The sequence below is a fragment of the Toxorhynchites rutilus genome, chromosome 2, assembly GCF_029784135.1.
Source record: "Toxorhynchites rutilus septentrionalis strain SRP chromosome 2, ASM2978413v1, whole genome shotgun sequence".
In the NCBI taxonomy this organism is placed as follows: domain Eukaryota; kingdom Metazoa; phylum Arthropoda; class Insecta; order Diptera; family Culicidae; genus Toxorhynchites; species Toxorhynchites rutilus.
The window spans coordinates 267947900-267965721 of record NC_073745.1 but is presented as its reverse complement, the minus strand read 5'-3'; the positions used below and the strand labels follow the sequence as shown (position 1 = coordinate 267965721).

The window sequence follows — 17822 nt, the reverse complement described above, 5'->3', positions numbered from 1 at the left end:
AAAGAATTGATCTTTGAAAAACCAAATGTTTTTTCACAATTTCTTTATTTACGTCTTCTCTTTAAACAGGGAATACAAATTTTGTATTTCTATTCAAACATCAAAGACATTTAATTTTGTTACTCATTATGAAGGCCACAAAAAATTTAAAGATCAGAAAAATTGCATCTTGAAACATGAAAGCTCTGGGAAATGCAATTTTGTCATGGTCATGGAAATTATTGAATCAATTAATTGAAAATTATTACTTGAAATTCAAAAGAACTCATCTAGCAAACATCCCATGAAATCCGTCCGTGCTACACTAAAAACCAAATCTATAAAAAGTTTTTCTAAGATCGAAAAACGGAAGAGAAAGATCGGTTTTTGCGATTTTTTTGAGTACAAAGAATCGATCCAAAAAATCGAAGGGAAAAGATCGATTTTCTTTAAATCGATCCAAGATCGCCCAATCCTAGTCACGACCACGAGCAGAATGATTATTTATATACGCGAACAAATCTACCTATACAAAACGTTTATCCTTTCCTTCAGGGCTCCAAGCAGCTACATCGAAATTTCTGATGGTTGCTCCGATAGTTCTTCTAACATAAATTGCAATCCGACGTCAGGTTCATAAAGGGTGCAGTTCTTCCGCCATAGTATAGCTGGACCTGACGGTATCCCGTCTATTATTTTGAAGAAGTGTTCGAGCAACTTCTCGACACCGTTGAGCATCTAATTCCGCCGCTCCATCCTCTGTGGCACTTTTCCAAATGTGTGGAAGAAGTCATTCGTGTTCCCGGTATTCAAGAAGGGTTGCAGGAAGGTTGTCAGGAATTACAGAGGAATTGCCTGCCTATGCGGTATCTCCAAACTATTTGAGATAATTATTTTGAATTACATTTCCCAAGCTTGCAACAACTACATTGCCGATGAACAACATGGATTCATGTCTAAGGCGGCTCGCACACCGGAGCAATGAGCAACTAGCAACTGTCAACATGCAATAAGCAATATTATCACCAATGGATTTTTCCATTTAATCTTTGTTGATCTCGCACACCGACGCAATACGATATCGCTGTCGCCTTTACAGAGCAACACATGTCGCTAGCAACACGGCGTGTCGGTTGAATAGCAACTTATCGCTCATATTTTGACAAGTTTCGTACATTAAGGCGATTGTTTGCATAATGTCAGGGGTTTTTATTGCTCTGGTATGCGAAGAACAACAAAATATGTTTCCTGTTGCATATTGTGTACTGCAGTTTGCTAGTTGCTTATTGCTGCGGTGTGCGAGCCGCCTAAGAGATCAACGACTGCAAATCTCGTTCTGTATACTTCGTACATCACCCGCTCTCTAGAATCTCGAAATCAAACTGATGCGGTGTACTCAGATTTCTCTGCATCGTTTGATTCAATCAACCGCGACATTGCAATATCTAGGTCCATAGGTCCATGGTCTTGGATTCAGCGGTCCTTATTAGAAGTGGCTTCATTCATACCTCACTGATCGCGAAATGTCAGTGAAATTAGTTGACACTATATCTACGTCTTTTCTCGTAACATCAGGTATTCGTCAAGGCAGTCACCTGGGTTCATACATATTTCTGTTGTACCTTAACGATGTAAATTGTAGCCTCAAGTGTCTGAAACTTTCATATGCGGATGACTTTAAATTGTTCCTCCCAGTGAACTGCATCGAAGAAGCGGAGTTTTTACAACAGTAATTAGACATATTCGCCGAATGGTGTGTAACCAACAGGATGTTTTTAAAACCATCAAAATGTTCAGTAATTTCATTCTCACGCTAGCGTTCGTCAATAATCTTCGGATATAAGCTGTATGGTGTTTTACTTGACCGTGTCAACACCATCAAAGACCTCGGGAAATTTCTTGGTTTTATCTTCCACCTCACAAAGGATTTCAAGGACGTACACTGCATTATGGCTCTCTATTGCTCATTGGTACGGTCGATCGTTGAATATGCATGCGTGGTTTGGTGACCGTATTACCAGAATAATGTTCAGCGAATTGAGTCGATACAGCGGAAATTCGTTCGTTTCGCCTTGCGCAATTTACCGTGGAATGATCCAATAAACCTCCCTAGCCCTATTTACCTCCGACTTGATTATGTCGAACATCGATTGTCCTGAGTTCCCTCGGTTAATTAATTTATGTTAAAAATTACCGTAATTTACGATCTAAGAACGATTTATACATCCCGTCAACCAGAACAAATTACGGGTATAATGAACCTATATCTAGCTAGCATATATATGTATATATACATATATATATATATATATATATATATATATATATATATATATATATATATATATATATATATATATCATATATATAAGTTACATAACTTACGTTCGGGAGGTGATCTCTCTCTTGAAGCTAAAATACCAACTGATTTTTACTCATCATTACATTTTACTCCTAACTTCCTATTTCTACCTGTTTGTTCTATATTTCCCTATCGATTCTTCGATCCTTTTTATTGCTGCTATTATCGGCATTGTGTTGTGAAGAGAAAATTCATAACCGGATGGTGAAATCGTGTTTGTGTATTCCCCTACATTTAATTTTGTTTAGAAGTTTAAATATGCGTATTCATGCCGGTCATGTGCAGTGTTGTTATCACAACATCATCATTGTTAGCACACTCAGAATTATATGTGAAAGTGTTCGTTTCTTGCCATTTTTGAGCTCGCAAGTATGTATTGTGTGATGCGGAGCTATATGCAAGTGTTGATATGCATCAATGCAGACCAGGGCAATTAAATATACGAAAGCGTTACGACACATACAATTCAGCAGTGTTGCCATTATTGCTTTGAATTTCAGGAGGGCTCCGACCAGAGTTCAGTATTACATGTTGTGTGTTTGTTTCAAGGAGAAATCATAAATGATTAGAATATCGAGAAACACAACATTTCTCTAGGTAAGGTTAGGTTAGGTTAGACCTTGTTAGGTCATCGAAAGATGTTTCACACGCACATTCATGCGTGTGTTCTGATTATACACATGTTTTCAAGATAGCGAAATTATAGGAGCTGAGGATTACCTTTTCAGGTTTCCGTCACATAGCTGAGACTCTGCGTTTAGGAAATCACATCACTTACCGCAGTGAATCCTGATTTTTCTTAACTGTTGCGGTCAACAAACGAGCACTATTCTTTTCAGCAATTTTATTTACTGTATTGCTTAAAGCTAAAATTAAATCGATTGAAAACATTGGTTGCGAGGAATTCATTGGATTAACTTACATCAAATAGTGCTATGTTCGATCCTGATTGTTTCAGGCTGCGGTTTCAATTAGTAATAAATCCTGTTCTGTAGGAATACAGATTGTTTTAGTTCAAGTTCTCTAATTATTTTAGTGGCTTTCTAACCTACCCGAAGTTCAAATTTTTGTTGCTAGTCAAATTCACTTTTTTTCGCTTTAGATAGATATAATTTTAGCTGTACTTTAAGAATAGAATGTAGGTAAATAGGCAATAAATTCATATACTTATAGGCTACTTACAAATATAGATTTTAGAGAAATTAAGATTAAGGTACAATTTTCAATTTGCTATCAGAACAATATAATTTTCTAGTGGCAGAAGATCAATTGAGGTGTTGTTTATGCATTGGTTCGCTCTATCAGCGACAGCGAACCTACCGTTGATGGAGCGAACCAACCTTCGATAAGTCGATTACAGTGAAGGCGCTGTGGGCCTAGTTGCCGGGGCTGTGATCGTGCCAACATTCCCCTCCCCGTGAGAATGAATGGAACCATCAATCTCACCAAGTCCATCTACAGCCAGCACCGCCAACTTTGAGACAGGTCTCCGAAACAGTCCACTAGATGTTTGAACCAACGCCTGCCGGATTCGTCCATCGCTGCCCGGAGTCACTTCTACAATTCGTCCACGTATCCACCCATTTCGTCTACTGTCGTCGATCACAATGACCAAGTCTCCGGGTTGGACAGGCTTCGTCTCTTCAACCCATTTAGTGCGTTTGGTGAGTGTGGGTAAGTATTCCCGAACCCATCGCCTCCAGAAATGGTCGATACGTTTCTGGACCAGGTTCCAGGATGCATTAAGCTCATTAGCAGAGTCTTTTAACTTTGTTATTGGCTGCACTACTCCAGATGAGCTTCCCAAGATGAAGTGGTTTGGAGTGAGTGCTTCTCGCTCTGCTGAGTCCAGTGGTAGGTTCGTGAGCGGGCGCGAGTTGACAATTCCTTCAGCCTCTACCAATACAGTTTGTAGTCCTTCGTCGTCGAGTTTGTCATCTTGGGGAATGCTTTTCATGGCGTTCTTGATGGAACGTACCATGCGCTCCCACGATCCCCCCATGTGGGGACAGGAAGGCGGAATGAATAACCATTTTGTCTCGGTGTTGGTAAACGTCGTAGCTGCATCCTGCTCGATTCGCTCGATTTGGTCTTGCAGAATTCGTTCCGCTCCGGTAAAGTTCCGACCATTGTCGGAGTATATTTCTTTCGGTGACCCTCTGCGACAGATGAAGCGACGTATACAGGCGATACAGCTCTTCGTCGATAAATCATACGCAACTTCAACGTGTACTGCACGAATTGTGAGACACGTAATCAGACACACCCACCGTTTTGCTGCGGATCTGTTTACTTTCACCAGGATTGGCCCAAAGTAGTCGATGCCGATATAAGTAAATGGGCGAACTCCAGGCGACAAGCGTGCTTCCGGAATAGGACCCATCCTTGGAGTTGAAGGCTTAGCTTTCATCACCTTGCACCATTGACACCGCTTCTCGATGCCTCGAACTACTGTGCGCAGATGTGCAATGTAGAATCGCTGGCGGATTTCTTTGACCACCGTTTCGGAGTTTCCATGGAGAAGCTTCCTATGGAAATTATCGACGATAAGGTTGGTGACGTGGTGTTTTCTCGGTAGTATCACTGGGAACTTCACATCTTCCGCTACTCCTTGTGCCGCGGAAATGCGACTGTCGACTCGGAGAACTCCCTCATCATCAAGCATCGGTGTAAGCATCCGAAGAGGGCTTGACTTCTCTAAGATCAGTCGTTCACAGATCGGTACTGTCTTATTTTTAGTAAGAATAGTCAACTCATCTGGATAAACCTCAGACTGAATCAGTTTCCAAAGCAATATCTCGGCTGCCTTCAATTCCTCGTGAGTCAACGATATGCTACCTTTTGTGCCTTTCTGATTGCGAAAAGTTCCGAACCTTATTACATATGCCGTTGCGTGCAGCAATCGGTTCCAGTTGGAGAAGCGTTCGTATACTATCGGAGTACGCAGGATGAGCACTTCTTGATGCAGATGACATGCTCGCAATTCTTCATCAGTAGTTGCGAGCGATCTCTTCGGCATAGGCCACTCCTCCTCTGGCAGTTGCAGAAATGTTGGGCCATTGAACCAGCGGCCTGATGCGCTGAGGCACGGTCCATTACTCCACTTGGTAGCCTCATCTGAGACGTTAAGTTTGCTCGGAACGTATCTCCAATCGTTTACGTTTGACGATGAAAGAATTTCTCCAACGCGACAGGCTACGAAAGGGCGATATCTTCGATGTTCTGACCGGATCCAAGCCAGAGTCACTTCGGAGTCCGACCAGTAGATGACGCGGTTGATTCGGATGGAATGATTAGAACGCACAAATACCAGCAACCGGGTTCCCAATACCGCGGCCATCAGCTCCAACCGAGGGATGGAGACATATCGAAGAGGAGCCACCTTCGTTTTGGCTGACACTAGAGCGCATTTCGCTGTTCCATAACGATTGCTAGTTCGGAAGTACACCACCGCTGCATACGCCGCTTCACTCGCGTCGACGAACACATGGGCCTCCAACGAACGGTACAGCTCAGTGCTCGCATTCTCGAAGTAACACCTTGGAATCCGAACATCGTTGACTTCATCCAACAGGCTAATCCATTTCGTCCACGATTCGTAGACGCTTTCGTCGACAAACTCATCCCATTTGATGCCGCTACGCCAAATATTCTGCATCATTATTTTCCCGTGTACCAGCACACACGCCAGCAGGCCTAACGGGTCAAAAAGGCTCATTATACATTTCAGCACCTGACGTTTCGTCGGTCTCGTTCCCGTTCCGATCAGTGCCGCAATTTTCTCCCTGAAGATCGTAGAAAAAAGTACACTGTCCTCTTCGGTATGCCACAGCATCCCTAACACGCGCTCCGATTGCGACCTCAATGACAAGTCTTTCGTTGCTTGATTCGGAGATTGCCCCAAGTGGTCCAGCACTGCCTTTCGGTTTGATGACCAATTCCGGATTTCAAATCCTCCTTGCGCATGGACCCATTTCTCCTCGCTGGATACCTTCTTCGCCTCCTCGTTCGTCTCGAAGCTGTCAAGGTAATCATCGACGTAGTGCCTGCTACGAATGGCAGAGGCTGCCCTCGGGAACTTGCCTGCAAACTCTTCCGCATTCCGATTCTTAACGAATTGGGCTGATGCAGGAGAGCTGGTCGCTCCGAACGTTAGTACGTCCATTATATAAATACTAGGTTCGACGTTGGTGTTGCTGCGGAATAAAAATCTCTGAGAGGATCGGTCTTGCTTGATAACTCTCGTCTGGTGGAACATCTCTTTGATGTCTCCACTCACTGCCACCGGGTACTGACGGAAATGAAATTGAACCGAAATCAGTGATACGAGAAGGTCAGGACCGGACAATAGTAAGGAGTTCAAAGAAATTCCATCGACCTTCGCTGCGGCGTCCCATATTAGCCGCACCTTCTCCGGTTTCTTCGGATTGCAAACCACCCCTAACGGAAGATACCAGGTTCGTCTCGGATCTGCGTCGGCTAACTCGTCCGCCGTTGCTAGATGTGCGAACCCTTTATCCTGGTATTCCTGTACTTGTCGGTGGATGTTTTCTTTGAGAACGAGGTCTTTATCCATGCGTCTCTCGAGACACTGTAGACGGCGTAGGGCCATCGGAAAGCTATCGGGAAGCTCTACATAATCCGTCCTCCAAAGCAGGCCCGTTTCAAAACGGTTACCTATTCTTCGCGTCGTCCCCTCCATGATTTGTCGTGCTCTTACATCTGTGGTGGATTCCACAATTTCCACATTGCTCACCCCACAGTCCTCCACATTGAAGTAATCTTTGACCAGTCGTTCCAGCTTTTCTTCGGATTGGCATTCACATACGTGGTAGTTAAGTTCTTCGTAGTCTTGCTTCGTTGTCTTGGCATTCAGACTACCATAGACACACCATCCTAGGCGAGTTTTGGTCGCTATGACTCCGCTTTCACCTTTCTTGATTTTCAACGGCACCGCCAATTTCAGGTTTCGGAGTCCGATTAGCAGTTTTGGTGTTACATTCTCGTAGCTACGAACCGGAAGTCCTTTCAGGTGCGGATGATCCTCTAGAAGCTTTTCGAAGCACAGCGTTTGCGATGGTAAATTCAAACTTTCCACTGTGCGTACGTTCACCAGGTGGAATCGATTGTTTCGATCTATTTCGGACACCTCAAGCGAAACTATCTGCGACTCATCTTCGGTTCTCGTCATGTTAGCGGTCCATTTAAGGCAAAGCGGGACGTTGGGACCTTCCACCCCAAGTTCTTCAACCAAGCTACGTTCAGCAAGCGTTGCAGAAGAACCTTCGTCCAAGAAGGCAAACGCTGTGACAGACTTTGAATTTCCATGAATCGTTATGGGAATAATGCGAAAGAGAATGGATTGTTCGTGATGGTGATGTGCGTGATCTTCTACACGAGAGGTTCCCGGGGTCTTCTTGGCCACTGTTTCCACTTTGTTGTGTAGCAATCGATGATGCCGATATTGACAACCGTCGATCCCACATTGACTCGAATTGCGACATGTTCGCCGTCCGTGCGGATTGAGACAAGTTCGACAAACCTTCAGCGACTGGATACTTTTCCATCGATCGTCCACCGGTAGATGTTGGAATTTCGTACAATCTTTCAATCGATGACCAGCTTTCCCGCAGAACAAGCAAACTTTACCCTGATCCGCTTTTTCTTTCGCGGCACTATCTGATGCTGAGTTTTCGACGTGGGCATGGACATAACTTTTGTCTTTGGTTCGAGATTTCTCATGCTTCGCTGAGTATTCCCCGCCAGTAATAACGATGACTTTGCTGACCGATTCGACGATCGCTGACATGAAGTTGCTGAAGTTTTGCAAACTCGCATGAGGAATGAATGAAAGATGCTGCGCCCACTGTAGCTTTACGTTGGCTGGTAATTTTTCAACCAGTTCTTGGAGCAGCGCTGGGTTCACCAGATGCGCTTGCTGTCCTGCTGCAATAAGATGTTGTGTCAAGTTTCTGACGGACATCCCGAAATCTATCAACGAGTCAAGCCTCTCAGATTTGGGAGCAGGTGTTTCACGCACGGTTCGAATTAATTTATTTATAATAATCTCGGGCCGACCATACAAGGTTCGGAGTGTATTTATCACTTCCGGGACAGAATCGGGCGACAGAAGGTAATATCGCACTGATTTTAGAGCGCTACCTTTCAGGCAACGTTGCAAACGAGCCAGGTTTTCTACGTTGCTAAACCCGCAAGCGGCTGTGGAGTTACTAAAACTACTGAAGAATATCGGCCACTCCTCTGGATCGCCCGTGAACTCGGGTAGATCACGTGGCATAACCTGTCTTGCAGCTAATTGTTCCGGGGATGGTCGTTGAAGCACTTCGTTTGCTGGCGCAGCAGCTCGATTCGAGTGCGCAGGATAGTTGGGCGGCTGCTCGAATGGCAGCGGTGCACTCGCAGAAGTATTCACGGGCGTCTCGTGCGCTAACGGCTGCTCACGTGGAACCGATACATGTGGGAAGAAACTCGATGACACGTTATGAGAACGTGGCTGTTCGTTAGAAAATGACGCGAGTTGGATTGACGAGCGCGCTTGATGAGTACGCTGCTGCTCGATTGGGACCGGCACAGGTGGAGGATTCGAGCGCGCATGACTGATACGCGGCTGCTCGGTTGGGACCGGTTTACTGATAGGATATTGTTCCGATGGTACCATCATTGGTACGGTTGTAGTGGGAAGGACCCTGTCGCAGGTATTTCGATCAACGAAGTGATTTGTCTTCGGAATAGCACCTTTAGATGTAGTCAGAGTAGGGTGTGAGAGTGGAGTGGATTGTTTTCGCTCTTGTAACTGTATTCGAAAGCTTTGCAGTTGCGTCTCAAGCATCTTGATCTGCTCAAGTGTCGGTTCTGACTGCTGCTGACACTGTTCCAGCTGTTGTTGTAGCAATTGAAGCCCTGACATCATGCCAGGATCAAACGACACTGCGTTGTCTGTTTGCTGGAAATTTGCGGGATTGTTGTTACACGACAGCGTGGGCTGTGAAACTCCAGTAAGCGCTGCTACAGGATCGGAGGATGGTACGACTAGTAGGTGTTTTGCGGGTGCGTGCTGATCAACCCATGCAGAGACCTGCTTCTTTCGAGACTCAATCTCGTTCACTCGGCTTCTTACACTTCGGTTGTCTTCTTCTTCCGCTAACGACTCTTCCAGATCGAATTTCTCCTGCGTGTGCTTCTTCTGAAGTTCCAGTTGCTTCTTCTCCAATTCAAGTTGCTTCCGTTCAATTTCTTGCTTTTCCGCTAGTCGCTTCACCTGGAGATTCGCTCTGCGACTTGACGTGAGTGATCGTACCGATGTTGCTATTGTTGGTACGGGAAGACATCCCGAGCATGTCCATTCTTTGTGCTCCACCGAATCTGTGACCCCAGCGCAGGTATAATGCCACCACGAACTACATTTATCGCAGGCGACAAGGTTCTCCGCTGAATCTGGTCGCTCACATGCGACGCAGCTGTGCTCTGGTCGGGGATTTGGGGTACCATCCAATCGATTCACGTCCATTTCGATATTTGATCTTTAAGTTTGTTGCGGTCAACAAACGAGCACTATTCTTTTCAGCAATTTTATTTACTGTATTGCTTAAAGCTAAAATAAAATCGATTGAAAACATTGGTTGCGAGGAATTCATTGGATTAACTTACATCAAATAGTGCTATGTTCGATCCTGATTGTTTCAGGCTGCGGTTTCAATTAGTAATAAATCCTGTTCTGTAGGAATACAGATTGTTTTAGTTCAAGTTCTCTAATTATTTTAGTGGCTTTCTAACCTACCCGAAGTTCAAATTTTTGTTGCTAGTCAAATTCACTTTTTTTCGCTTTAGATAGATATAATTTTAGCTGTACTTTAAGAATAGAATGTAGGTAAATAGGCAATAAATTCATATACTTATAGGCTACTTACAAATATAGATTTTAGAGAAATTAAGATTAAGGTACAATTTTCAATTTGCTATCAGAACAATATAATTTTCTAGTGGCAGAAGATCAATTGAGGTGTTGTTTATGCATTGGTTCGCTCTATCAGCGACAGCGAACCTACCGTTGATGGAGCGAACCAACCTTCGATAAGTCGATTACAGTGAAGGCGCTGTGGGCCTAGTTGCCGGGGCTGTGATCGTGCCAACATTAACCATTCCCACTAACAACTATCCCTTCCTTGATAAACGCTAGGGAACCACGCTATAGAGGCGACCCTTCTGGCCTTCGGGCGGCGAATATCATACTAACATTCCTTCCCTTCCCCTGGTGACTGTAAGGACGTAGCCGGCGTCGTTATTGACCATTTAAAGCTCGAATCAGCGAAAATTGCACAACGAGAATGATTTGCTAGTCCCAAGCGTCATTCTGTGTGTTCTTTGTGCAATTTGGTTGGTTCAGGTCAATCACGGAGAGCAACTACGAATTGTACAGTCTACCCAAGCTCAAGCTCAAGCTATTATCGGCATTGTGTTGTGTTTTCCTGAATGTGAGATACTGCTAATGATCTAAATCGTTTATTGCTATTTCGGTCCTTATTGTTCGTTGCTTATCTTTACTGTCTAACTACGGTGTGGCAAACATTGTCATTGTTTATTTAGGTTCGTTTCCTTATTTTCTAAAAGTTCGAGAGCAACTGCTTGTTGTTGTTGTATCTGTTGTAGGGCTCTGAGTTGTTCGAGCGGGCACTGCTTATCTTCAGATAAATTTGGAGTCGTGTTCATCCCAGGGTTGACACTTCGGGGGTTTAGGTTGGTCTCGTTGTTAACTTATATATATATATATATATATATATATATATATATATATATATATATATATATATATATATATATATATATATATATATATATATATATATATATATATATATATATATATATATATATATATATATATATATATATATATATATATATATATATATATATATATATATATATATATCATCGCTGAAGCTTATTCTGTGTCTCGTCTTCAGATCGAGCAGCTCTGAAGCTGAAACTCGGAGGTCCTAGAATCGGCGCAACACAACTAGTTGTGTTTTATCGATCTTATTTTGATTCACGAGTAATATTTCGAAGCGGCATAAAGGCAAATATTATTGTAAAAATTAAATTACCGAAATTACCGGTTATTGATTGTTAAATTACCGGTAATTCGGTTAACAATCCCTAGTTGCATATGAATAAGAATATTTTTGAGAACTCATGGCTAAAGGGTGTCTATGATAAATATGCAGCACACAAACTGATTAAACTTTCGAATCTTCGAGTTAAATTGACAGAATTTGTGAGTTTAGTTTATTATGTGGGAGTTTAATCTTTAGTTGCGCAAGAGTAATATAAATTGATTCGACGGAAGAGTTTTTGAAAAAATTTCTGCACACGTACTTCGAAAATAAGGATCTTTCACATCTTGAAAACATCTGAAAAAATTGTAAGTCGTACAACCTACAGTTTGTCATGTCATGAAACGGTTCTACACAGAAGAGTATGGTTTCGACCGGAAACCATACTCTTCTGTGTAGAAGCAAAAAACTGAATCTGGAGAATAAAGGGTGTGTCACATTAAATTGCATCACGGAAAAAAACGATGTAGAAATTTAATTTTTAGGAATTATATCTTCAGCTTTCGCTTATAATCAAATAAGAGTGTATAGATCACGTTGGCCATGCTTCACTGTCAATTTTTCGTAAATTTGGAAAAATGTCGTCGAACGAAAAAGAGCGTCGTGAATTAATCCTGTGCACTCATTTCAAGAATCCGGAGTTGTCACATCGGGACATCGGTAAGATGCTGGGAATCGTCCAATCCACGGTCAGCAGAGTACTAAAACGATACTTCGAGAACCTAACCATCGACCGGAAGGTGAAGAACGGCAAAAATGGATGCTCCGTCAGTGAAAAAGATCACAAGCGCGTAGTTAAGCAGTTTAGACGTGATCCGAGAAGTTCGGTCCGGGATGTCGCCAATAAGCTGAATTTGTCAAGTTCATTCTTCCAGCGGACCAAGCAGCGGGAGGGCCTGCGTACATACAAGGTTCAGAAGGGTCCTAACCTCGACGAAAGGCAAAACATGGTGGGGAAGACGCGAGCCCGGAAGCTGTACACCGAAATGCTGACGAAGCTGCATTGCCTGGTAATGGACGACGAAACCAACGTCAAAGCGGACTTTCGTCTGCTGCCGGGCCTGTTGTTCTTCTCCGCAGAGGACAAATTCAGCGTTCCGGAGGAGATTCGCAAGCAGAAACTATCCAAGTTTGCCAAAAAGTACATGGTGTGGCAAGCGATCTGCTCTTGCGGAAAGCGGAGCGCCCCCTTCGTGATGACCGGCACGGTAAACGGGCAGGTTTACCTTAAGGAGTGCCTACAGAAGCGCTTACTACCACTATTGAAGCAGCACGAGGGCCCGACCATCTTCTGGCCGGATCTCGCTTCTTGCCACTATTCAAAGGACGTGTTGGAGTGGTACGAAGCCAACGGGGTCACCTTCATGCCAAAGGAAATGAACCCGAAGCACGACTACATTGTTAATATACAGGGTTTTCCATTTCGGGCTTCCGAAAGTATACAGCCCTGCGCTGACAGCCGTTTGACATAGCTGTCAACCAAAGCGTCATATCGTTAGTTGAATGTCTGCCATTTTACAATATGGATCGTTTTAGCATCGCACAACGTGTTAATTTTGTTAAATTATACTATAAAAATGATGAAAACCCGGCAAATGTTTTTCGAGCATTACGGACGGATTTTGGTCGTCATGGACGGCCTACAGAGCACACAATCGCTAATGTAGTGCGTAAATTCGAACAAACTGGATCCGTAGCGGATATTGTGAAACCTGTGCATCATCGTAATGTGCGTTCGGCCGAAAATATTGCTGCTGTTGCTGCCAGTGTGTCATCCTCCCGAATGTTTCGATTCCACGGCGTGCTCAGCAATTGGGCTTGTCAAACACATCATTGTGGCGAATTTTACATTTGGACTTGCACCTACATCCATATAAAGTCCAACTGGTACAAAAATTAGAGCGTGGTGACCATGGAATGCGTCGGGCATACGTCGATTGGGTGAACGAACAACAGCAGCAAAATGCTGAATTTTCGCATCAAATTTTCTTCAGCGATGAGGCACATTTCGAGCTCGGTGGCTATGTGAACACCCAAAATTTCCGTATATGGGGCTTAGAAAATCCACACGTGATTGTTGAGAGGCCATTGCATCCGCCAAAAGTCACTGTTTGGTGCGTATTATGGTCTGGTGGAGTCATCGGGCCGTATTTCTTTGAAAATGAGGACGGTGAGACGGTAACTGTGAATTGTGAGCGCTATGGCCGCATGTTAACCGATTTTTTTTGCCACAAATTGAAGATATGGATACGGATGACATGTAGTTTCAGCAGGACGGCGCAACGTGCCACACAACACGACCGAACATGGCCATATTGCGAACGAAGTTTGAGGGACGCATAATTTCGCGTTTTGGTGATGCCAATTGGCCGTCCAGATCATGCGATTTGAACCCGCTAGACTTTTTTTTGTTGGGTTATGCGAAAGACCGTGTCTATGCCAACTCTCCGCAAACTCTTGAACATTTGAAAGACAACATTCGTGAAGTTATGACCGAGATACCGCCCCATATGTGCCGAAAAGTCATCGAAAATTACCTGTTCCGGATCAAGGTGTGGGAGGAAGCCCTAGGTGGACATTTGAATGATTTTGTATTTCACACATAATGGCATAAACCAAACTTTAATTTGAAATAAAAGTTTCATCGAAATTCGAATTCTAAGTGTGTTTTATTTCAATTTACTTTCGGAATTTAAAGTTGGAAAACCCTGTAGGATGACGGAATTGTTTCATTCAATGCGTTAGCCTATTACTTCGAATATTATTTCAGAATGAAATGAAATTAATTCTTGAGTATAATTTTCCACACAATCAATTAATCTTTGACCAATATTAGAAGATCGTGAGTCCACGAATGCACATAAAACTCAATCGAACCCCGAAATCATCCGATGAAGCGTTTATTCTCAGCCACCTGCTATTGCTGATGGAATATTGTAATTGTGCCTCGCCGCTGATTTGGATACTCGTTATTGACGGCTTGATTTATGAAGCACAGAAACGCATAAAACGAATGTATGGATATACTTCCCGCTTCCTATTTGTTGACTGGGAAATCGTAATGTGTAGTATACCAGGAAAATCCTGCGTCAAAAATTCAACTTGATAACGCACGTTTAAGGTACCAATCCACGAAGAAAATACGATAGCAGAAAGCCATGCATGGTAGTTACACACACATGGACGAAATTACATCGCTGTGTCATTGAAAACTTAAGATATATTCAAGCAGATTATGGGGAACTACTTCTCGAAGTTTGAAAAAAATGAAATGAAAAATTGAAAGATGGGGGTCTCCGTAGCCACATTGGTTGCGCGTTCGCTTAGTAAGCGATCGATCGTGAGTTCAAAACTCAGGACCCTCATTGACCATCTTTGTGTTGTTACAGAAGAATAGCTACGTCCACGCAACAATCATCAGCGATGGAGATCGATCCACGGTCGAAATAAGATCGATTCATCCATACAACTGCTCTGCTCTGCAAGACACATCGGGCTGCTGTTCTATAAATAACTCAACAATGATCAATCAACTGTCTCTGCTGTCCGGTGGTCCAACTGGATAATGGAAGAACAGACAGAATACTCTTACGCCTAAATGGCTACTGTGTGAATGTACCATATGTAATGGTATAGAAGGAATACTGGCGAACGGCAACTGTGTTATGTGCTGATTATAGATATGATAACCATGTGACATGTACACGATCACAGATGTTACAGCTGAAATGCTAATGAGCCTTAAATAAATAAATGGGATAAAAAAAAAATTGAAAGATGATCAAAATCTCAGTAATTTTTACTAATCAGCAATTCCATGTCAAACCAATGTGTAGTTCACAGATTTTCGTTGAAATTGGTAGTTTTGTTCCTAATCGCAAAATATTAAACCGGATTTAAAAAAAATCCTAAGGCTGCCCATTCCCATTTTAGGGTGGCCTGAAAAATCATTTTTTCTCATTTTCTCAGAAAATTACCTTTTTCTTAATTTCATAACTTTTGAACTACTCGATCGATTCAGATGATCGACGTATAAAATTAAAGCCCATGAGCATTCTGGTTTACATAGTTTGGAAAAAGAGACCGCTTTATTGTTTGAATATTTTTTCTTGGAAGCTGACCTAACATATCCTGTTTTTTTATAGCGACTGCAACATTGTCACCGTTCTGAATCATATATCGGACAACATCATATTTCGGACACTTTGTTCTAATATCTTGAAATGCTTAATGCACTGATGATATAACTATAAAATTAATATCACAATTGCTTCTATAGAGAAATCCCTTGGTTTCACATTCATTTCATATGAGAACTACATTTGAATTATAACATAATCGGCAAAAATCTAACAGCACTACTCATTATTGTTTGTGTTTGACGTTTGCTTAGCGTGAGCACGTAGAATTTACCCCTTCATCAATATTTAAATTTCTCTCGTATTTCATCAGTTCTCATCATCGTTATCAGGTTACTGTGATTGCTTGGTAGGTGTTACACAGTTGACTATAACATATAATCAAGTGTAATGTAATTTTCGTTCAAAGAATTACAAAATAAAGTGTCCGAAATTTGAATCGAACTTTTTCCCTACGATTCATATTTCGGACAGTTGAAATTGGTGATACTACAAATTGAGTTTTCAGGGTTATTATGGATGCAAAGCGTAGATTCATATAACGCACCAAAATATTTTGAAATATTGTATTTAATAACAGTAATCGTTCGCTAACTGGACCTGGTTTAACTGGTCTGCTTTTTAACTGGGCGAAGGTTTGCAGATGGAAGATTTGCAGTGAGAAGCATTCGAATGTAATTTGAAATGTTATGAAAATTGACATTATTTTCACATGAAAAAATCATTGATTAAATAACAGAAAAAAAATTCCTCAAATTATGTTTCATACCTGTTGTCGCACTCAATGCGAAACTTCCATTGGAATGCCTTTGTTTATCCAATTTCATGATCATCACGAATCAAACAATTCGATGAAGGTCCTCTCGATTTTATTTGACGTTTATCATGCCGGACCAGTTAAAACGTGAATATCGATAACTGGTCTTCCCTTTTCGCCCAGTTAGTGAATATTTACTGTAATACAAATGTTTTTCAGCTTCAGACTAACAGATAGATATGAGGGAAGTTGAATAATTAGTGGACAATGTGCAATTGGATGAACTTCTAACAGAAGAAACCTTGAATCCTCCCTATGTTGCCGTGTATCCTGGTAATTCATCAACTCATGGTAAAAGTAAGCCTCACGTTACTCCTGCAGTGTCCACAAGCGAGTTCTGGGATATGTTGTATAAAGAAGTAGAACCTGCGAAGAAGTTGATTGAAATGGCGAAGCGCCAAAAAACTCAAGGAAAAGAAAAGAAAAATTGAGTTGAAACGAGAAAAAAAAAGAAATCCAAACATTAACTAAACTAAGAAAGCAGGAAGAATGCATGGAGCAGAAAGAAAAACTGAAAACTGAACAGAACTGAAAAAGACAAAAAAAGCTGCAAATTCAAGAATTAAGAAAGAGAAATTGGTACAAAAGGATAATGACAAAATAAATGTAACTATGTAACAAAAATTAAGAATCAAGATTCATGCTCTTATGCCTTCAATCATTTTATTACTTTGATCAACAAATAACCTGAATTCAAATAAATAATTGTCATTGAAGTAATATAAGCCTTACGGTATTTTAAACCATGAAGCTACAAAGAAACATCAATAAACGACAAACATTTTGGGGAAAATAGAAAATATCATAAAAGAGGTTGATGAAAATTATTTTAAGTCAATTAAAAAAGACAATTGGTTAAGTTCTATTACAATTTAACCAGCCATCAACGATTGTAGACAATTTTTAAGACATTTGTGTGTGCATGGACGGTTGCAGCACACTTTTAGACAGGCAAAGTCGTTGTTATTTTCGGATGTTTGATCATTTTACAGTATTATTAATTGTACAGAAATCTAAATTGTGCCTCACACCACAAGAAACCGTTATGCAAACAGAGTGTCCGAAATTTGTTTTTTTTATATAAATAGGGTTCAGAGTTTGATTATTATTCGCTTTATTTGAAAAGCATTTTATTCGCTGTTTTTTATGTTTTCAATCAACTAGGTACCAAAGTAGAAAGCATAAAAGCATATTGAACTAATTTATCAAAAAATATCAACCAAATAATACCTGTGCATAAAGTTTAGATCTGTTTTCTACATCATATGCCTTAAGCGTCCGAAATATGATTCAGAACGGTACATTGTGAACTATAAAAAACTGATACGACCAAAAACTTGGATTCAATTTGGAATGTCGATCTTCAGTTTTCAGATCGGTTCAGTAGTTCA

At 41.7% G+C, this 17822-nt stretch overlaps 1 protein-coding gene across 1 annotated transcript; it reads right to left on the bottom strand.

The window, feature by feature from the left end:
- Window positions 1-3695: 3695 nt before the first annotated feature.
- LOC129766874 (uncharacterized) lies at window positions 3696-9869 on the bottom strand. Its single transcript, XM_055767475.1, has one exon. It carries the CDS (start codon window positions 9867-9869, stop codon window positions 3696-3698), a length of 6174 nt encoding a protein of 2057 aa, XP_055623450.1.
- Between the last annotated feature and the right edge of the window lie 7953 nt (window positions 9870-17822).